Source organism: Emys orbicularis, chromosome 21 (assembly GCF_028017835.1).
Source record: "Emys orbicularis isolate rEmyOrb1 chromosome 21, rEmyOrb1.hap1, whole genome shotgun sequence".
Lineage (NCBI taxonomy): Eukaryota > Metazoa > Chordata > Testudines > Emydidae > Emys > Emys orbicularis.
In genome coordinates, this window is record NC_088703.1 from 12923106 (window position 1) to 12944218 (window position 21113).

Below are 21113 nucleotides of genomic sequence, written 5' to 3' on the forward strand. Positions count from 1 at the left end.
TCCTGATTGCTTGTTTTAAACTGCTCCTCCGTAAGCTTTGTGCCCCCCGTTCCCCAGAAATCCCAGCATACCCTCTCATTGAGAACCCCAGCTCTATGACACTCAATCGTATCTTGTCTACAGAATATGAGAAAACTCAGCCAAAAGCTTGTGAGGCCTGAATGCACAAAAGGAGTTAGGTGATGTGATGTTCAGCATCACAACACCTAACTTCTAGGCACCCTGGAAAATCATTGTAATACACAGACTTGGAGCTCAGCACCTAATCTCCTATACACTGAATGAAGAGTGATAGGAGCCCTAAAATGAGATTCGCAAAAGCCAGCCTGATGAGCAGGGAGACCCCTGGTTTAGGGTACCCCTTCTTCTGATAGGTAAAAATGATTTGAGTAGTGCTCTGCTGCCTTTCAGGGAGTGCTCTAATCACTGGGCTACAGGATAGTCTCTCTATCCCATTGAAGCTGTTCCACTGTAGATAAATAATGAGTCATTGGAGCAGGAGAGCTGGTTCCTGAGTCTCCCACATCCTGCCAGAGTGAGCTAACCAGCAGACTATGGAGTTATTATCAATTTTCCATGCTTTCTTTTTTTTGCTCTCCATCATTCATATCTTAAAGAGCGTTTTGGGTCACAGAAAGACAAAAAGCAAACATAAGAATGACTCTGTAGCCCAGTGATTAAACCACTCATGTGATATGTGGGAGATGCAGGATCCAGCCTCCCTGACCATCAGTGGAACAGCTTCAAAAGGAGAGACTTAGGGAATCTCACACCAGATTGTCCCATACCACATTGGGTACAGCAGTTACTTGAGAGATGGCAGATCCCAGCTCAAATCCCTTCTGCCCTGCAGGTGAAGAGGGGGCCTCAAGCAGTGGTTTCCTATAACCCAGATGAGTACCCTAACCAGTGGGCTAAAAGTTATGAGGGTTGTCCTCCTTCTACCCTAGTGACTATTTTGTGTGAGTGGCCCAATCTAATAGGCAGCCTCTGAGCAAACCGACCCACTTGGGCCCTGCACACAACATACGTGGTCAGCTGCCTACCTTCCCCAGGTTTGTGAATTGCTCTCAGGTTTATGCCAGAGATAAGCATCTGGCAGGCTAGAGGGAAGCTGCAGTGCACATGAGCAGAAGCAGGAACGTAGATGCAGAGGGAACTTTTTCTGTAGAAACTTAAGAGCCGAATGAGTTTAGGCACCTGCATGGTTTCGTGGTGGGGAGGGAAAGGGGCACAGTACATCACAGCGGTGCTGAAACCAGGACTTATATGTCCAAAATAGGGATTTAGGCACCTAACTTTTTTTTGTGCAGTCTGGGTTAACATACTCTGATCACATTCAAGGTTGGCTGCCTGCTTCTTTTTGAAGGAAAATTGCTTTCGTTTTTACAATTGTATTTGGTTAATAAATAACTACATAAATGTGTAAACTGAAAGTACAAACTTCAACTGCAAGGAAAAATATCTGTGAAGACTGAATAATTCCTCAAAGCCACAATCCATGTAAAGCACGTAGGACCCTGCTATGCAGGTAAGAAATCAGTTTAGTAAAAAATGATCATAGAGAGATAGATTATTGGAAGTCTAGCTGCCTAAGTTGGTGTAAACTGATGTAGCCCCATTGATCCAGGTTAAGGATCTGACCCACGTAACATTACTACATTTTCTGAACTATTTTTTACTTTGTTCAGCACCTGGGCAGAACTATGAACCTCTGTAACAAACTTGATTTGGACGTGTTTTTTGAGTAACGAACCGAAAGGTCAGTCAATAGCAATAAGGATTACAGCATTGCTCACTAATGAATTGCTCTTTCTTGTACAGCAATAACATTGAAACATATTGTGCTTGCTTTTTAAGGGCCTGGGAGAACCTCATAATACCTGCCCCAGCATGCTGCCTTTTGAGGAGTTTGTTGACGTATTGGTGTTTTGAATTTCTGCCCAGCAATGGATTCATTATTCCTGTGGATGACAGCTATTCACATACTGACTTTTCTACAGACACCCTACTTGATAAAAGGTAAACAAAGTTCTTTGTTCTTTGTTGAATTTATTTTAATGAAGTAATTAATCATTGCCAGGGTGAGGAAAAAAATCACAGGCATCAACAATCTAAGGTTTCATTATTTTTTAATAGTGTCTAACATTTTCATTTGTCAGTGCAATGCAGCTCACTTCTTTGTTCACCCCAATGTGCAGAGAGATGGCTCAACTCTACTGCCATATGCAATTCCAACACAGACTATTCACTGAACAATGTCATTCACGGGATGCTACCAATCCCCCATCACACTATGAAACTCCTAAGTCTATTCAGAGGCAAAGAAGTTTATTTGCCATCAGCCAAGCAACAGGCTGCCCAATATAAGTGTAACATCCATCTCTATCTGTCATACACTGGTCCACGTGGGTTTTGCGATGAAACATCTGTTCACTGATCAACGAGAAATTATTTCAGAGGTGATTTCAGAAGTTGTAAGTCCCGTTTCTGATTAATCTGGTTTATTAGTTAGGGCACAATATTGAGTGTTAGAAGACCTGGGTTCTATTCTTGTCTTGTCTATTGACTCCCTTAGTGACTTTGGGCAGGTCACTTCATCTTTCTCTGCCTTGGATTCCTGAGCTGTACAATTAAACTGTGTCTTAGACCAAGCCCTGCAAGCACAAGTCAGCTGGTGCGGACCAGCCACCGGTGCCTAACTGCTTAGATCTGTTTTTGCTGCCACCACCCAAATGATTTATGAGTTATTTGGGAAACTCTGTCTTCCCCCCCCCAAAACCTTTTCCTCCCTGGGTAGCCTTGAGAGACAACCTCCACCAATTCCCTGGTGAACACCAATCCAAACCCCTTGGATCTTAAAAGAAGGAAGAATTAATCACCCCCCCCTCCCACTTTCCCCCCACCAATTCCTGGTGAGACCAGATCCAATCCCCTTGGATCTTAACACAGGGAAAAATCAATCAGGTTCTTAAAAAGAAGGCTTTTGATTAAAGAAAGAAAGGTAAAAATCATCTCTGTAAAATCAGGATGGAAAATAACTTTACAGGGTAATCAGATTCAAAGAGCCCAGAGGAACCCCCTCTAGCCTTAGGTTCAAAGTTACAGCAAACAGAGCTAAACTCTCTAGCAAAAGGAACATTTACAAGTTGAGAAAACAAAGATAAACCTAACACGCCTTGCCTGGCTGTTTACTTACAAGTTTGAAATATGAGAGACTTGTTCAGAAGATTTGAAGATCATGGATTGATGTCTGGTCCCTCTCAGTCCCAAGAGCAAACAACCCCCAAAACAAAGAGCACAAACAAAAGCCTGCCCCCCCCCAAGATTTGAAAGTATCTTGTCCCCTTATTGGTCCTTTGGGTCAGGTGTCAGCAAGGTTACCTGAGCTTCTTAACCCTTTACAGGTAAAAGGATTTTGGAGTCTCTGGCCAGAAGGGATTTTATAGTATTGTACACAGGAGGGCTGTTACCCTTCCCTTGATAGTTATGACACCCCAGGAGTGCCTGAAGAGGCTGTTTACCTCTGGGGCACTTTGCAAGGATTGCTGGCTCCTGCACAGCAGGAGGAAGGCTCATTCCTGCATATGGCAATATGGGATCCTGGGTGCTTGGCAGAACTGTAGCTGATCCAGCTGAACTGGGCAAAGTTCTTCAGAACTCGAGTGAACTTCACAGGGATAATAAGGGTCCCCATGGTGCCTAAAATCACAGCCTGAAGCACCAATTTCATTATCCCATTCAACATTTAAAAACTGAAAATACAACTGTAAAATTCAGGGCACGAACCTTATCACCCTCTCATTTCACCTCAGGCTGCTTCTACAGCATAAAGTTTATTCATTGATTAATTATCTGAAACAGAGAAAATGTCTATCTGTATATCCTTATAGGGGAATATAAAATCATTCACCCTGAATTGCCTGTTATTGGATTCCTTGGAGAAGACGTTACCCTCCCTTGCCAAGTGATCGCCACAAGTATCCCTGGGGACATCACTCTCCACTGGAGTCTGGTTCAACCCCAGGAAAATATAGATGTGAGTTCTTATAACAGAGGAAACAAAGAAGAAAAACAGGATCAGCGATACCAGGATCGAACAGAGTTCTTTCACCATGAAATGAACACAGGAAACATGTCTCTAAAGCTGAAGAATGTCCAGGTCTCTGACGCAGGAAATTACATGTGTCGAGTGGTTTCTGAGAACTGGTATGATGAAGTGGTGATTGAACTGCATGTGACAGGTCAGTGAAGGTAATATTGAATCATTTATTACCAGATATTGTGTTATTGAGAGAAAGAGAGAAGGAGCTCAATTAAGACTTTCTGTAGCTCTTTTTTAGTCCACAGAATTACGCCAGGAATGAGAAGAGCTGTGAGAACGATTTGTGGTTTCCGTGAACAGACACAAAAATATTGAAGCCCTAGAAAGCCTGCCTCACAGTGAGAGACTAAAGAAGCTCAATCTATTTAGTTTAACAAAGAGAAGTTTAAGAGGCAGTTTGATCACAGTTTATAATTACCTGCATGGGGAAGGGATTTCAGATATTGGAAGGATTTTTAGTCGCACAGAAAAATGCAAAACAAGATCCAGTGCCTTAAATTTAAGGTCAGCAAAGTTCAAATTGGAAATATGATTTAAATTTTTAAAAACGAGGCTAATTAACCTTTGGAACAGATTACGAAGGTATTTGGTCAATTCTCCATCCGTTTTATATCAGGAGTGGATATCTTTCCTAAAGATATCACCACAAACTACTGGTCTCAACCCAGAAACAATCAGGTGAAATCTATGCCTAGCATTGTAAAAGAAGTCTGACATAATGGTCCCTTCTGGCCTTAAAAACTATAGACTTGACCTCAAATGCTTATTAGCAAGATTGTCTAGTGAACCAACTCACTTAGCAACTTGGTTCTCTTAACCTCTTTGCCGCAAGTGAGTAAGAGAGAGAGTGTGTCCACACAGGATTTCACTTCTCTTATAGATTCTGAAATAATATCAAGGAAAATAAGTTTTCTTGAGGTACTACTGACTGCAGTGCACTTTGAGGCACAACATCTTTGTTTGAACTTGATGATGAAAGCTCCTCAGATTTACATGAGGGGAGAAATTGTACAAAAGCTCAGTGGGAAAGAGAGGCTGGGAATTTCCCTCTAATGAAAAGTTCAGTTCCCAAATTCCGATGGACCTCAAAGGCTGCTTTTGTACACAAGGTGCTGTCTTTGGGGCAATTTCCCCAGGCTCTGGTCTGTTTGTGAAAGGCATGAAAAGTTTAAATATTGTTTTTACTCCGTTTTTTTAGCTAGGGGTGGTGAGTCTTCCATTTTCCTGAACAATTATGCAGGCCAGGGGATCGGCCTCACCTGCAAGTCGGAAGGATGGTTCCCTGAGCCCCAAGTGCTCTGGTTAGACAGTAAAGGACAAAACCGACCAGAAAAGCCTACGACCAGCAACACAAAAACATCTGTTGGAATCTACAATATTGAAAGTGCCATTAACGTAGAACCTGGCTCAGACAACGAAGTCTCCTGCAAAATAATCAATAACATACTAAAGACAGCGAGCGAGTCCAGAGTCCTAATTTCAGGTGAGTGCACATTGGGATCAGTGACTTTAAGGAGCAATAAAGAGGCTGCTTGGTTAATGAGATGGGTCCCGTTTTTCTCTCTCCTTTGTGGTAAGAAATAAATGCCCAGTTTGTCTGACCTAGCGGATGGAGCACTGTGCTAGGAGTTAGGGTGACTGAGTTCTATTTCTCAATGTGCTGCTCACCCATTCAGTGACACTGGACATATCAATTACCTGTCCCGTGCCTCAGTTTCCCCATAAAACAGCACAAAGATACTGACCTCCTTTGTACAATGTTTTCAGGTCTACCATTGAAATGCCTGGTAACTCCTATCTCTTCTATCTCCTTTTAAATACTTGCCTGTCATTTTCCAAAAAAAAAACCCATTTTGATAAAGCTGTGTTAAAACTTTAAAAAATCATAATTTGCATAATTACATTAAGTGTTTTCTTTCTACATAACAATCCAGTGTTCTAATAGCTTTCATTGCACGTGAATATGTAACAAAGTTGCATGGCATTTTCAATATTACTAAAAGATATGGAAAACTGTTTCATTCAATGTACTGGTGCATCATTGAAAAAGAGGGTAAAGTTAAGGTGGTGTGTATGACCTTCATTTTGGCCTCTTCTGATTCTTCTGTGCTTAATTTTTCAACATTAATATTACTTTAAGTTTTCATTATTATTTAATGGTTATTGGGCAGATTCCATAGTCCTTACTCATACTTCAAAGTACTCACTCAGGTGAGTTGTCCCGTTTATATCTGTTGAGTACAGGGATTCTGTATTGAGTTCAAGCCTTGCCACTGACGTGCTTTATGGCCTCAGAGAAATTGCTTAACTTCTCTTAGTTTCCCCACCTGAATAGGGAGGTAATGATATTTATCCCACCTACTTCACATGGCTGTTGACAGGGTTAATTAATTTTAGTGCATACAGAGAAATGGTTTATATCATTAACCTGAGTAACCCCACCAAGGATACTACTTTTAGGTTCTCTAGCTCCCTTCCTCAGTAGAGGATCGTTCTGCCTTTCTTTTTACTTTATACTATTTCTGGTGGGAATGCTATGGCAAAGAGATGCATCTTGCATTTTCCACAGTAAACAGCAGGGGCTGTTTAGGTATGACTTTCATCATTTCATGGACTGATGGAGAACAAGTTATAATTTAAATATGTGGACATTAAAACCTGTTATTAAATATGCATACAATTTCTGTATGAATACTAGCTCTGAAAGGGTATTTGAGGTAAATCCTGCGAACCTTACTCATGTGAGACATGCCAATATCTGAGGTGTTTCTATCTGCATGAGTAAGGTGACCTGGGTGTGGCTGAAGGTGTGTGCTTTTCCAGAACACATTGGAGGAGTCCACAGATCTGTTCTCCATGATATCCTTCCTTGAAGATGTGTAGAATCTTTTGATCTAAATTCATCTAGACTTTGTTCTGCCAGAAACAAACAGCAGTCTTTAAATTCAAATGAAATCTGATTTCACCGGCTCCTCAGACAGACTCCATTTGGTTGGCCTTATAATTTTCATGATGTTTCTTAAGAATTATTGGAATGTAACTGACATTTTCACATATTTTTCAGATGTTTTCTTCCCAACCACCTCCCCTTGGATGGCTGTTTTCCTGGTCATTTTATTTCTTAGCATAGCCCTTATTGCTGCTGTAGGGTATAAATTGAAAAGTAAGTATTTCTTTGTATGTTTTTTCAATAAATATGTGAAAATGTTTAAACAGATGATATGGAATTCTTACACTATCCTAAAACCAAACAAAAACTGAAATGAGTTTTCTAGGGGCAGATTCAAAAAATTAAATATAAGGGTCTGTACATTATAATTCCTTACCAGATAAGTTCCTTGTTCTGAAAGACAATTTTTAAATGCCTCACATATAAATATATTCAAGGCCAGAATAGACACAATGGATGGTTCAGGATTACAGACTTAGCGTTCATGACAGTGACTGTTTCAGTCAAAACTATTGTAGGATGCTATGAAAAGTGTTTCATTTTCAAAAGGCATTTTAATTTTTTTCAGAGAATAATGACACAACATCTCAATCAGGTAAGTAATTAGGCAGGTGAATGCAAATTAATATCAACATATTTTATATCTTGATTTTGACATAGTCCCAGGGAGCCTGTGGGATCCCCATCACTAGAGAGTTTTTAGAACAGGTTCGACAAACACTTCTCAGAGATGGTCTAGGTTTACCTGGTCTTGCGTCAGCACAGAGGGTGGGACTGGATGACTTCTCAAGGTCCCTTTCAGCCCCTACATTTCTCTGATTTTAGAACAAAAGTTTAATGTAGCAGTTGCTGTTCTGATCTGAGAAGCTGTTTATAAAAGATAGGAGATGGGTGGGTTTGTTCTGTTTTAATTGTGGTCAACAGCTGGGTGCTTTTAACGTTTGCAGTATGCATCCAATGATTTCATAGGAGTTGGGGTTTATATTCAGGAATTGAGCAACAGCAACTATTGCCATTAGTGGCTCATTGGGAAAGTTTGTTTCCTTCTATTATAGACAGATCTTGTTATTAAAATAGATCACATTCAGGCTAGCCTTCTGCCATTCATCCTTATGTGGACATTGTTCCAGAATCATTCACAGTTGTAGAAAAGTGTTGCTCATGTACATGAAGAAATCACTTATATCCTCCAATATAGACTAGCTAAAGTATAAAATTCAAGGCCTTTTATAACATAGGCACTGGAAACAGGAGAGATTGCCTCCTGCTGGTTGTCTGCCTGGGAATTATGTTTGGCCATAGTGGATTTGCTCTTAGTCCATAAGATTCATTCAGGACTAGGGCAAGACCTGGACTTATTTAAAAAGCTGGGTGAGCATCTAGCTCCTCTGATCACTCATTTCCCTTGTGGGTATTCATGGGGTATCCTAGAAATGTCACATCCCATAATATTTCTCTCGTAAAAAAAAATTCTTCCTCAATTAAAGTTTCACTTTAGTCTTCTTCAGCAGATTGTAAGTCTCATGATCGGTTCTATTTATTTCACTTCACCTACACTTAATTGTTTTGGACTCCTTCCTTAATTTTTCAGCTCTCCCAAAACTTCACTCTGATGCCCCTCTTTTCCCACCCCAATCATTGTACCAGTTGATATCTGATCCTCTTCACTGATGGCTTTGTCTGGCTCACTCAGAAGCTGTCCTGTAAAGTCAGAGGATGTGGGTTGGGGGGATGTGCTGAGGCCAGTGATCTCTATAAGTATCCTGACATTTTCACAGATGATGGGCATCCGTTGCTTTATGTCGTCAGATTCTCTGCATAATCACTGAACTGGAAGAAACCATCTTCCAATACAGTGAATGAGGAGATGATCTTCAAGTGAAACAATGTGTTCCTGTCTCCTAAAGCAGGTTTTCCCTAAATGGAGAGAATCTGGTCCTGTATTTTAAAGCAGTTTTGTGGTTGAAATAAGGTTTTGGGAAACTTATAAGAGTATTTAACATTGCAATGTGATTCCATGTATTTGCAGTAACTGAGAAGAAAACAATGGAAGAAGGTAAATATATTTTTGATGCGATATAACATAAGGTGTTAGGAGTATTTCCATGAGTCAGATTCATGGAGACAGTATTACATAGCATGCTGAAATTTTCCAAGACATTAACCACAGAGGTGTCAGTCCTTACCCAGGTAAAGGAATCACTGAGGACTAGGACTTTTGTTAATATAAGAATCTCTGAATCTATCTGTCACTAAGGGATTACACCAGGCTATTCACCACTAAAGACTTACTTATGCCCTCAAAATAAGGCTTACGTGAGATTTAGGCTATGTACACACTACAGCTTAGGTCGGTAAATTATCACAGAAGCATTGAATCATAGAAGATTTGGGTTGGAAGAGAACTCAGGAGGTCATCTAGTCCAACCCCCTGATCAAAGCAGGACCAACCCCAACTAAGTCAACAAGTTATGTCACTCAGGGGTTTGAATAAGCTCCTAAGTATACCTAAGTAACGTAAGTTACACCGACCTAAGTGCCGGTGTGGACAGCACTATGTCAGTGGGAGAGCTTCTCCTGCTGATAAAGTTATAGCCATTTGTTGTATGAGGATTAATTAAATCTACTGGAGAGCTCTCTCCCATCAGTTTAGAATGGCTACACTAGAGAACTTAGCTGCACCAATCCATCTGCATCACTGTAAGCTCTCTAGTGTAGCCATAGCCTTAGAGAGCCAACACTAGTCTTGTGCATGAGTTACGTCTCTCTTAAATTTTAGTCTGAGGTCCTAAATAGGAATTAAGATATTCATTCTGCACCGGGGAGAATTTTGCTGTGAGTGAGCTTTGCTATCAAGCATGTCAACTTCTCTCCATAGGGAATGTAGCACACATAATAATTAGAAAGCCACTAAGTATGGGTAATTATGAGTAAATCTAGACCTGCTGCTGCCCTGTCTTTCAGAAGGCAAGAAATTTTAAAATAAAATTTCATTTTGGGGGGAAAAAAGAAAGGAAAGGAAAGAAAAGAAGAAATTACAATAAAGTCATTTCCTAGTCTCATGAGCTTCCATATTTCAGTTCCGCAGGTACTCTCAAAAGAAACTTCAAACTACAGGAACATTATTAGATCACTGATGCATTTAAGTGAAACAAGCCTAGGCTGAAATCCAACATAATACTTAAGCATTTGCTCAATTTTAAATACCCAAGTAGTCTCACTGAACTCTTAACTCAGGTGCTAATCTCCTATCAAATCAAAATTAAAATCAGCTTCTGTATGTCACCACAAACAACCAAAGTAAAATCAATCAAAAGTGGATATGAACTACTACAAAAAACTTAAAAACTGAATCTTAATCCACTACAAAAAATAAGGAAGAAAGGAACCAAGAGTAAATCACTCAAAGCATAATTTATACTAAGTACAATATATGTAATGACTGAATAACTGTATATGATAGATTAAACAAGACTAATCTTTAGAGTATCATATAACACCAGAAAACCTTCATATGTAAGTACGATCTGAGCATGAAAATTTATTATGTAATTTACTTCAAAAAAGTATTAATAGATTTTGATTCATGAATGATGGGGATCTGTTTGATACTGGTTGGTTATATAGTTTCATTGAGATCTACATAGGCAGATTATGTTAATATATTATGTTGGCTGAGATAAAGGCAGTACTAAATATAGTCTAATGTCTAAGGCTGTGTGTGAGAGATATATAAAAATCACGGGAATACTGCATTTTTCAACAAGGTCCAAAGTTTGGCCTGTTCAAAATTTTGGAGGCGGGGGTCACTATTTTTTCTTCCAGGAAGTGTTTATGTTCTGTGGAAAACCTACAGTATTCATACAAACACTGCACATTTCTAAAACAAAAACTTTTGGTTTTTGCCTGAACATTTTAAACTTTTGGTTGTTGCATATGGATTTTAAAATTTTGTGTTTTTGACAATACAGTCCCATTTTCAGTTACATCTAAAAATGTAGTGAACTATACAAATATTCAAATAAAGTAAAAAACATTGTGATATGCTCATAGATTAAATCAGTGAGTTTACACTGGATTTGCATTAGTGTAACTGAGAGCAGAATTTGACCTATACAGTATGAATGATTGCATTTTAAAATAAATTATAGATATAGGTGTAAAGTGTAATGTATATTTCATAAATGCCATAAAATAAACTAAATGACATTTGCCTTCTATCTTACAATGATATTTAAATTTCTTTCAGAAAAAGAACGTCTGCTCTCCACACTAGGTGAGAATGCAAATGCTCTTATGGTTCGTCATTTCTCTTATGTGTGTTCATGTGCACGTATAGAAGAAAGACCACAATCCCCAAGTATTTTTGTCTGGTTAACAGGCCCAGTCAAGTTCTTGTATGAATTTAGATTTTCAATATTAAATATGGATAATTGACTGTAGATCATTTCCAAGTGAAATGCTCTTTCTTGGATGTGTGTGGAGACATTTAGGTTTTTTTTTTAATTTCATGGGTTATTTATTATTTTAGAAATTGTTTTCATATCCATTTTGCAAAGACTTGAATCTGGTTTAACAATGGAATAATATGGAATAAAGTGTCACAGCCCAGCTCACAGCTTTTCACCCAGGACCCCGCGAATTATTTGGGGGCAGTTTTATGGCCAATGTTATAAAGAAGGTCAGGCTAGGTGATCACAATGGCCCCTCTACCCTTGGAATCCATGAACTCTCTCAATTAAAGCCGATCACTACCCCAGTAACATGCATTTGTTCTTGTTTTTCATTCATTTACTCTTTTAGAGACGAACAAAAGGACAGATCAAATAGGTAAGTCTCATTTTATTAAAATGCTCAGTGTAGACAGACAGAGCTTTGCCATAAATGAAAATAAGCTGCTTTATAAAAATGAACAGCAGCATATTTTTTATTTGAATGACTATTATATGTATTTTATTTTCAATCACTGTCAGAGATTATGAATAAATGGGGCTGAATGCTAGAAAAGGTGATCATACATAGCTGCCTACTTACCGACATCATAATCATTGCTCCCATACTAGGGACTGGATAGAGATCTCCACTGGTGTCTCTATGCCTTTGACCCTCTCCTATGCTCTCTCTCCCTGTGGGACATCATTTGAACACACAGCTTCTACTAGCTCTTCTAAAACAAAGACTCATAGATCATCTTCTTCACCTCTTATCTCTTCTCTCCATTCAGTCACACATCTCTGACTGCCTTTCAGATACCACTCCCAGGCTGTCTTGCCACTAGCAACCACAAAATGAATTTATTTTCCTCAAAATCCCTGCTCTCTTCCTCCCTTCTCTATCTCCCTTGGAATGCAGCTTTGTCATCATTTCCTTCTCCTCTCTCTCCATTTTCCCATAGGTTAATGGAGTGGGCAGGATTGACTATTTTGTGTTCTTCCACAATGATATTGGCTCATTCTACTCAATTTCCACCACCTTCTACAGCTTTCAGCTTGACCACCACAATGTCCACCTTTACAACCTGCTAGACCCTCACCGCATCCCCTCCCACTTTCCATTGACTCAAATTCTGCGTGACTAGTCACCTAATTTCTCCCCTGATGTAAGTCCACTCTTCTCGTAATAGTCTTTCACTAGCTTTCCCTTGCAATCTACAACAAAGATGAGATTGTTGTCCTAAAATTCATCTCCTGTCTGATTTCTCCAATATAGTTTCTCTTCTCTCCTCCAACACCTTCTTTGCTCCACCTGCAACTGCAACTTTCATTCGATTTTTCATCCATGATTTCGTCCCGTTTCCCCTGTGCTTTAAACCTCACAGACCAATGATGATCCAAAGTACCTCCACACTATATAACTGCAAGTCTCTTATTAAAACACATTTCACTTCTAATGCCTGTAAACCCGAGCTCCACAAAGTAGAGCTGCTTGAAAAAATGGAAACAATTTTCACAAACATTTTTTTTCAATTTCCCCCTTTTTCCATTTATAATTTCTTCACAGTTCTGAAATAAACAAAAAAAAACCCTGATCTGCTTCATCATATAATGAGATAAAAGAAATATTAAACAAACATACACACATTTAAAGATTAATTGTGCAACTAACTAAGAGGACTCTGCTAAACATCTCTGTCAATCACTCTTTTTGCATATCATCCTTCATCTCTACAGGAAATTGTCAGTGTACATGACATGCTCTTAGTGACAGGAGCCTCGTTGAGTTAAATGTCTTAAAGCATGTAGCATGCTGTTGGCAAGCTACAAATAATAAAAATAATGACAGAGATCACTCAAAGCCTCTTCAAGTGTTTTGCACTCTATTGTTTGAAATAAATGGCACACAGACTGAGTCGTAAAAACAGATGGCTATTAAATATTGAGTGAGAATTTAGCAGGATCCCTGCTATGCATGTGTAATAGTAGAATTCTCTATGAATAGTTTTCACAACATTTTCCATGGGTCACTAACTCTTTGCTCACTCTCTCAGTTCCTATTCTCTCTCTCGCTCTCTCTCTGCTGTTCATTGCACTAATTTTAATTACTATTTTGCAGCAATTCAAGACATACAAGAAAATATTGGTAAGAAAACTTGTCTGTTTTGTTACTTATCTTAGAATAAAAGAGGTGAATGTTCTGGTGAGTCTGTCTAGGGCATCTGGAAGGTGAAGCCCAATAAATGTGGTCAAATACCAGCCTGTGAGACTCTGCTTCTACTTCAGGAACATAAGATCTGCTCTACTGGGTCATAGCAAAGGTCCATCTAGCCCGCTATCCTGTCTCCTACACTGTCCAGTACCAGAGCTTCAGGGGGAGTGTACAGAGCAGCCAATTCTGAGGAGATCCATCCTAAGCTTGTGTTAAGGCTGTATCCCCACTTTGAACTTTAGGGTACAAATGTAGGGGCCTGCATGAGGACTTCTAAGCTTAACTACCAGCTTAGTTCTGGTCCGCTGCCACCATTTCCTACCCTGGGAAGCTTTTTGAAACCTTTCACCAATTCCCTGGTGAATACAGATCCAAACTCCTTGGATTTTAAACAAGGAGAAATTGACCCTTCCCCCCTCCTTCCTTTCACCAACTCCTGGTGAATACAGATCCAAACCCCCTTTGGAACTTAAAACAAGGAGAAATCAATCAGGTTTTTAAAAAGAAGGCTTTTAATTAAAGAAAAAGGTAAAAATTATTTCTGTAAAATCAGTATGGAAAATAACTTTACAGGGTAATCAAACTTAAAGAGCTCAGAGGACTCCCCTCTGTCTTAGGTTCAAAGTGTAGCAAACAAAGATAAACACTCTAGTAAAAGATACATTTACAAGTTGAGAAAACAAAGTAAATTTAAGACGCCTTGCCTGGCTTTTACTTACAATTTTGAAAATAAGAGAGACTAGTTTAGAAAGATGGGGAGAACCTGGATTGATGTCTGGTCCCTCTCAGTCCCAAGAGCGAACAACCCCTTAAAACAAAGAGCACACACAAAAGCCTTCCCCCCCCCAAGATCTGAAAGTATCTTGTCCCCTTATTGGTCCTGTGGGTCAGGTGTCAGCCAGGTTATCCGAGCTTCTTAACCCTTTACAGGTAAAAGGATTTTGGAGTCTCTGACCAGGAGGGATTTTAGTACTGTACACAGGAGAGCTGTTACCCTTCCCTTTATAGTTATGACAGCTGGCTATCAGAGATTTAGGGTCACCTCCAGCAAGAAGTTGCATCCCCGACCATCTTGGCTAATACCCGGTGATAGACCTGTCCTCCATAAATATATCAAATCCTTTTTTGAACCCATTTATTAAATTGGCCATCACAACATACCAGGTTGACTGGGTGTTGGGTGAAAACACTACTTCCTCTTGTTGTATTGAACCTGCCTATTAATTTCACGGTGTGACCCCTGCTTTTTGTATTTTGAAAGCAAAGCATGTGGCCCATTATCCCCACTCTTTGGGGATTGAGAAACATTCTCCTTTGACCATGAGTCTATCTTGCTTAATACATTGTAACAAAACTGTGGGCACAAATCAATTTTTATCTATCTATCTATCTATCTATCTATCTATCTATCTATCTATCTATCTATCTATCTATTTATTTATTTATTAGCATAACACCTAGTCAAACTCCACTGTGCTAGGAGCTGTACAACATGTATTAGATGAATTACAGTAACAGCTAAGATCCCAGTCATGGCACTTGCTAGGTGGTGTGTATTATTTGTTAGGTGAGTTACAGTAGCACTAAGTATCCTCAGGCATAACCCAAGAGCCCATAGTGTTTGGTGCTGTACGTTATTTAGTAGGTGTATTATGGCAGTGCCTATGAACCCCAGTCATGGAGCAGGGCCCCATTGTTCTAGGTGCTGTACAAACACAGAACAAAAAGACAGCCCTTGCCTCAAGGGGATTACAATCTAAGTAAGACTACAGATGTTACTATTCTACACATCATGGCCACTTGGACATCCATGACAACAGCACAGATGGAACACAGATCTCTCCTATTTCTATAACACAGGCTTCAGCTAAACAAATGTCTTCAATAACTGTAAGATGTAGAGGGCTTGTGAAATGCAGTTGAACAGTTCTGATTCCATCCAGCAGAAGGCACTGGTGATTCACACACACTTGCAAAATCATTAAAATGTTGTGGCCCTGTCCACCTTAGGATTATAGCCTAGATGCTAAGGGTAATGACATCTTTATACTTACACAGATTCAGGTATATAATGATAGTATGTGCACTAACCATAGTGCTCAGATTATCAATATTAATGCTTGTGAGTTTTTTTTTTAAAGAAATTATCTTCGTTTTAAAACCATGGCAGTCATTGGAACTGCAACAGGGATGAATTTGGCTCATTTAGTTTTTGCAACACTGCTATTAGGGAGACAACAATCATATTAGCTAACACATTTTACACTGTACTTCAGTATCACACAAAAATTGTGAGGCAGGACTCAACAGTGCTAGACAATAGCACTGGTAAATGATGATGTTTAAGATAAGAACTGAAAACATTTATTTCTGGTGCCTGATTGTATGATACAGGTACAATAATTTATATAAGATTTATGAGGCTACAACTACAAAAACAGACCCCGGTAGTCACTTTTGGCTAGAGGCACTTTGAATGGCTGAGTTAATGGGGGACTGCACTGTAGACAATTGAATATAAAGATGTTGGGGAAGTATTTATATAATGGAATGAACCAACATTGCTCTCTGCTTTGTGTCTTTGATAGTCACGGCACAGTGACTGTAACATATCATTGTCAATAACATTTATGCCTAGGATTTTCAAGGGAGCTTAAGGAAAATAGGTGCCCAGCTCTCATAAATCTCAGCCTCAGTGGCCAAGTGATTGCCACTCTTCCCGTAAAGAAGCTCTGAAACTAAAAGCTCAGTTCTTACTTAGGTGAGTAGTTCCATTAAATGTAATGGGACTGTTAGCATGGTTAAAGAACTACTAGCACAAAAAAAATTGCATGACTGAGCCCCATTGTCTAAGCATTGTTTGTACAGAGTTCTCAGAATTTTAAAAACAGTATCAGAAAAGAACTAGTTAGGGTCAGTGACCGGAGTTTCCTTTCATTTCAGATCGACTCTCAAGAGAGCTGGGTAAGTTGATTGGTTTTAAATTATCTGCTTATTCTTTAAATGAAAATTATAATTATTGCTCGTGCATTAACTAGATTAGAACAGCATGGAGATGAGTATGTTATAAACACATGGGTAGGCAGACAGAAGATACTTTAAACTCCATTGTATTTCACTATGCCATAGATTGTCAAGGCAGTAATTGCTTTTTCCCTCTCTAGAATTCAGAAGAGCTCAGAGCTATGCAGGTAAGCTCCAGTGCATACAGTAAACCTGTTATCTATAAAATATGAGATATTTTCTTTGACAAATTAATATTTGAATTGAAAATCATTCCTCGTACATTCACTGGATATATTTACAGATGTTATAAACATATGTTATATCTCTCAGTCCATCGGTACCTTAAATTCTATTGTATTGACCTGTTTCCAACCAGCAGTAATTATCTGTTAAGCATTAACGACGAGCTCTGTGGAAGGTCCGGTCCCTGTCAAGAACAGTTTACAGTTGAAGGCCCCAGTCCAGTACAGTGTTTAAACATGAGCATAATTCTAAACATGAATAACCCTGTTGTCAATTGTTGGCTATGTGTGTGTTCTCTCTGTGTGCTATGCTGCCTCTGTACAGATTGCTGACACAGCAGACCTCGCTCCAACTGCTCAATAAGACCACAGACTTGGTTCAGTAGTGAAGACACTTGGCCAGGTTTATTGTCAATGAAGTATGGTAATAGCACCTGGCAGACTCTATGGGGATATTAAGACATGTATGCCCATTATAATGGGCTCAGCTTAATGAGCGGCAGGACTCTCAACACTCTCACAAACAAGGTCAGCTCCCAGACTGCTGCACTGGGCAGCACAGTATGGGGAGGAGGTGACCAGCCCTCTGTGGAGAAAGAAGTGGTTCAGGACTATTTAGAAAAACTGGATGAGCACAAGTCCATGGGGCCAGACACGCTGCATCCGAGGGTGCTAAAGGAGTTGGCGGATTGCAGATCCATTGGCCATTATCTTTGAAAACTCATGGTGATTGGGGGAGGTCCCGGATGACTGGAAAAAGGCTAATGTAGTGCCGTCTTTAAAAAAGGGAAGTAGGAGGATCCAGGGAACTATAGGCCAGTCAGCCTCACCTCATTCCCTGGAAAAATCATGGAGCACGTCCTCAAGGAATCAATTTTGAAGCACTTCGAGGAAAGGAAAGTGATCAGGAACAGTCAGTATGGATTCAGCAAGGGCAAGTCATGCCTGACTAACCTAATTGCCTTATATGATAAGTTAACTGGCTCTGTGGATGAGGGGAAAGCAGTGGATGTGTTATTCCTTGACTTTAGCAAAGCTTTTGATACGGTCTCCCACAGTAATCTTGCCGGCAAGTTAAAGAAGTATGGGCTGGATGAATGGACTATAAGGTGGATAGAAAGCTGGCTAGATTGTCCATGTCTAGTCGGCAGCCGGTTTCAAGTGGAGTGCCCTAAGGGTCAGTCCTGGGGCTGGTTTTGTTCAATATCTTCATTAATGATCTGGAGGATGGCGTGGACTGCACTCTCAGCAAGTTTCAGATGACACTAAACTGGGAGGAGTGGTAGATACGCTGGAGGGTAGGGGTAGGATACAGAGGCATTTAGACAAATTAGAGGATTGGGCCAAAAGTAATCTAATGAGGTTCAACAAAGACAAGTGCAGAGTCCTTCCCTTAGGATGGAAGAATCCCAGGCACTGCTACAGACTAGAGACCGAATGGCTAAGCAGCAGTTCTGCAGAAAAGGACCTAGGGGTTACAGTGGACGAGAAGCTGGATATGAGTCAAGAGTGTGCCCTTGTTGCCAAGAAGGCTAACGGCATTTTGGGTTGTATAAGTAGGGGCATTGCCAGCAAATCGACTGAAGTGATCATTCCCCTCTATTCAACATTGGTAAGGCCTCATCTGGAGTACTGTTTCCAGTTTTGGGCCCCACACTAGAAGAAGGATGTGGAAAAATTGGAAAGAGTCCGCCAGAGGGCAACAAACATGATTAGGGGTCTGGAGCACATGACTTATGAGGAGAGGCTGAGGGAATTGGGATTGTTTAGTCTGAAGAAGAGAAGAATGAGGGGGGATTTGATAGCTGCTTTCAACTACCTGAAAGGGGGTTCCAAAGAGGATGGATCTAGACTGTTCTCAGTGGTACCAGATGACAGAAGAAGGAGTAATGGTCTCAAGTTGCAATGGGGGATGTTTAGGTTGGATATTAGGAAAAACTTTTTCACTAGGACGGTGGTGAAGCACTGGAATGGGTTACCTAGGGAGGTGGTGGAATCTCCTTCCTTAGAGGTTTTTAAGATCAGGCTTGACAAAACCCTGGCTGGGATGACTTAGTTGGGAATTGGTCCTGCTTTGAGCAGAGGGTAGGACTAGATGACCTCCTGAGGTCTCTTCCAACCCTGATATTCTGTGATTCTATGATCTTAAGTGTGCTGCTTGATGCTCCCCTTCATGCTGGGAGCTCTGGGATGGACCATTTGTCTGGAAGATCAAGCCGGAAATAAGCCTCTTAAAGACAACTAAAGCAATTCCAGAATAGAGTTTCACTCCAGGTTTAATTCACCCTTTGAGTCCAGTTTTTAAAGCATTACTGGTTTGTAACATAACACCAAAATGTCACATCCTTCTGGTCAGTTGTGGTGGCCTTACGACATGGCAGAGCATTGTGTGATTCTTGCCTTTAGGTGTTTGTGGGGTGGTGTGTGTGTTATACAGCACATAAGATTTGGTCCTGCAAGGTGCTGAGCACTCTGACCCCTTTATGCTGATGATTATACAGGGGTGAAAGTAACTGAGGACACTTACCAGTACCGGGTGGGGGGGGGTTGCTCTGGCCCCCGGAAGGGGCCTCAGACAGAAGGGGCGGGGCTGGGTCAGCATCCCCCAGCCAGCCCTTGGCCCGCACCACCCAAGTCTCCCGTGTTGATTAGTAGTGTCAGTGGTGTCCGGAGCCCCGGGCCCCTTTAAATCACCAGCCCCAGGGCAGTTGCTCCCTTCCCCCCCCCGGCCGTCAGCGGCCGGGGGGTCAAAAGGGGCAGGGACGTTAAAGCGCTGCAGGCTCCTTTGCTGCAGCAGCACTTTAAGGTTGCTGCACCCCCCTGCCGCTTTTGCCTCCCCTGTCGGCGGCTCTGGCGGTACGGACCCTACCGACAGGGCCACCGACAGGGGTGGGTGGGAGGAAGGGGCAGCTACGTTAAAGCACTGCCGCAGCAAAGGACCATCCTTAAAGCGCTTTAACGTTGCTACCCCTTCCCCCCACCCCCACCAGTTGGCGGCCCTGCTGGTACGGACCCGACCGGCAGGACCCGACAGCGGAGGCCAAAGGGGCGGGGACATTAAAGCGCTGCCACAGCAGCACTTTAATGTGGGCTGGGTATGGGTTGGTGCAAGTTTTTACCGGTACAGAGTACCGGCCTGTACCGGCTCACTTTCACCCCTGTGTTTATATGAATTTGTAATTTTAAAATTCATTTCTTCCCTGTTTTTTTCTCTGTCTCTTCTCTTTGCACTGAGTGTCCCTGATTCACTCCTTACTGACCAGGGACCATTCTGGTTTCTCTCCCCAGTTCCCATCACTCTGGATCCGGATTGCAAACACCCAGAACTCAAACTGTCAGAGGATCAGAAAAGAGTCTGGCAAGAACCTGCATCTCCTGAGCTGGATGCAGCCTCCGGGGCCCTGCTCGTGGTGGGGAAGGAGGGATTTGTGGCTGGGAGGCAGTACTGGGAGGTGGAGGTGGGGTGGAAACTGGAGTGGGAGCTGGGGGTGCTTAGTCAGTCGGCAAGGGACAGAGTGAAAAGAGAGAAGGCAGAGAAACTCCCTGAGGAGGGATATTGGTCTCTGAAGAGATCCCAGGGAGACTTTTTTTCAAGCATAAAAAATGATAAGATTGAAAAGAGGGAGATGCCAAATAAAGTGATTGGTGTATTTCTGGATCAGGAAGAGGGAAGAATCTCATTTTATGATGCAGGAATGATGTCCCTCATCACAACTATCCCTGCAGAGTTTACTAATAAAATTTTGTATTACCCATTCCTCAGTCCCAGGAACAACACAGGCGAGCAGAAACCACTAGCAATCCACCCCATCAGAGTCCCTATTCCTTTACAGCCTCTGAGAAAGGAAAAATGAGCTCTAGTTACTTTAGAGAAGTAAAATTCAAAACAGAGGGGAGAAGGGAATGTAAACATGTGAAACACCAGAAACAGTAAAATAAGCAAAGTAGAAATTGAAGATAAAATAAAATACATGAAACAGAAGAAAAAGGACAAAAACACTTGTCATAGGCCTGTTGACTCAGAAATCAAAATCAATAAATTCTGAAAGAAATGAGACTTGTCTTCATAGAAATATTTTTAACTTTCTGTTGCATTTTTTTTAAATAGGAAAATACTTTAATGACAAAGTCGTGGGGGGATGTGTTGAGATGGAGGGGAAATGTA

At 40.9% G+C, this 21113-nt stretch overlaps 1 protein-coding gene across 1 annotated transcript; it reads left to right on the plus strand.

Moving 5' to 3' along the window:
- The first annotated feature begins 1949 nt into the window (after positions 1 to 1949).
- Positions 1950 to 20802, plus strand: LOC135893181 (butyrophilin subfamily 3 member A3-like). Its single transcript, XM_065420979.1, has 12 exons — positions 1950 to 2022; positions 3894 to 4244; positions 5304 to 5588; positions 7170 to 7268; positions 7624 to 7650; positions 9085 to 9111; positions 11305 to 11331; positions 11859 to 11885; positions 13608 to 13634; positions 16644 to 16664; positions 16865 to 16891; positions 20237 to 20802. The coding sequence occupies exons 1-12, from the start codon at positions 1950 to 1952 to the stop codon at positions 20800 to 20802; spliced, it is 1557 nt and encodes a 518-aa protein (XP_065277051.1).
- Positions 20803 to 21113: the final 311 nt, after the last annotated feature.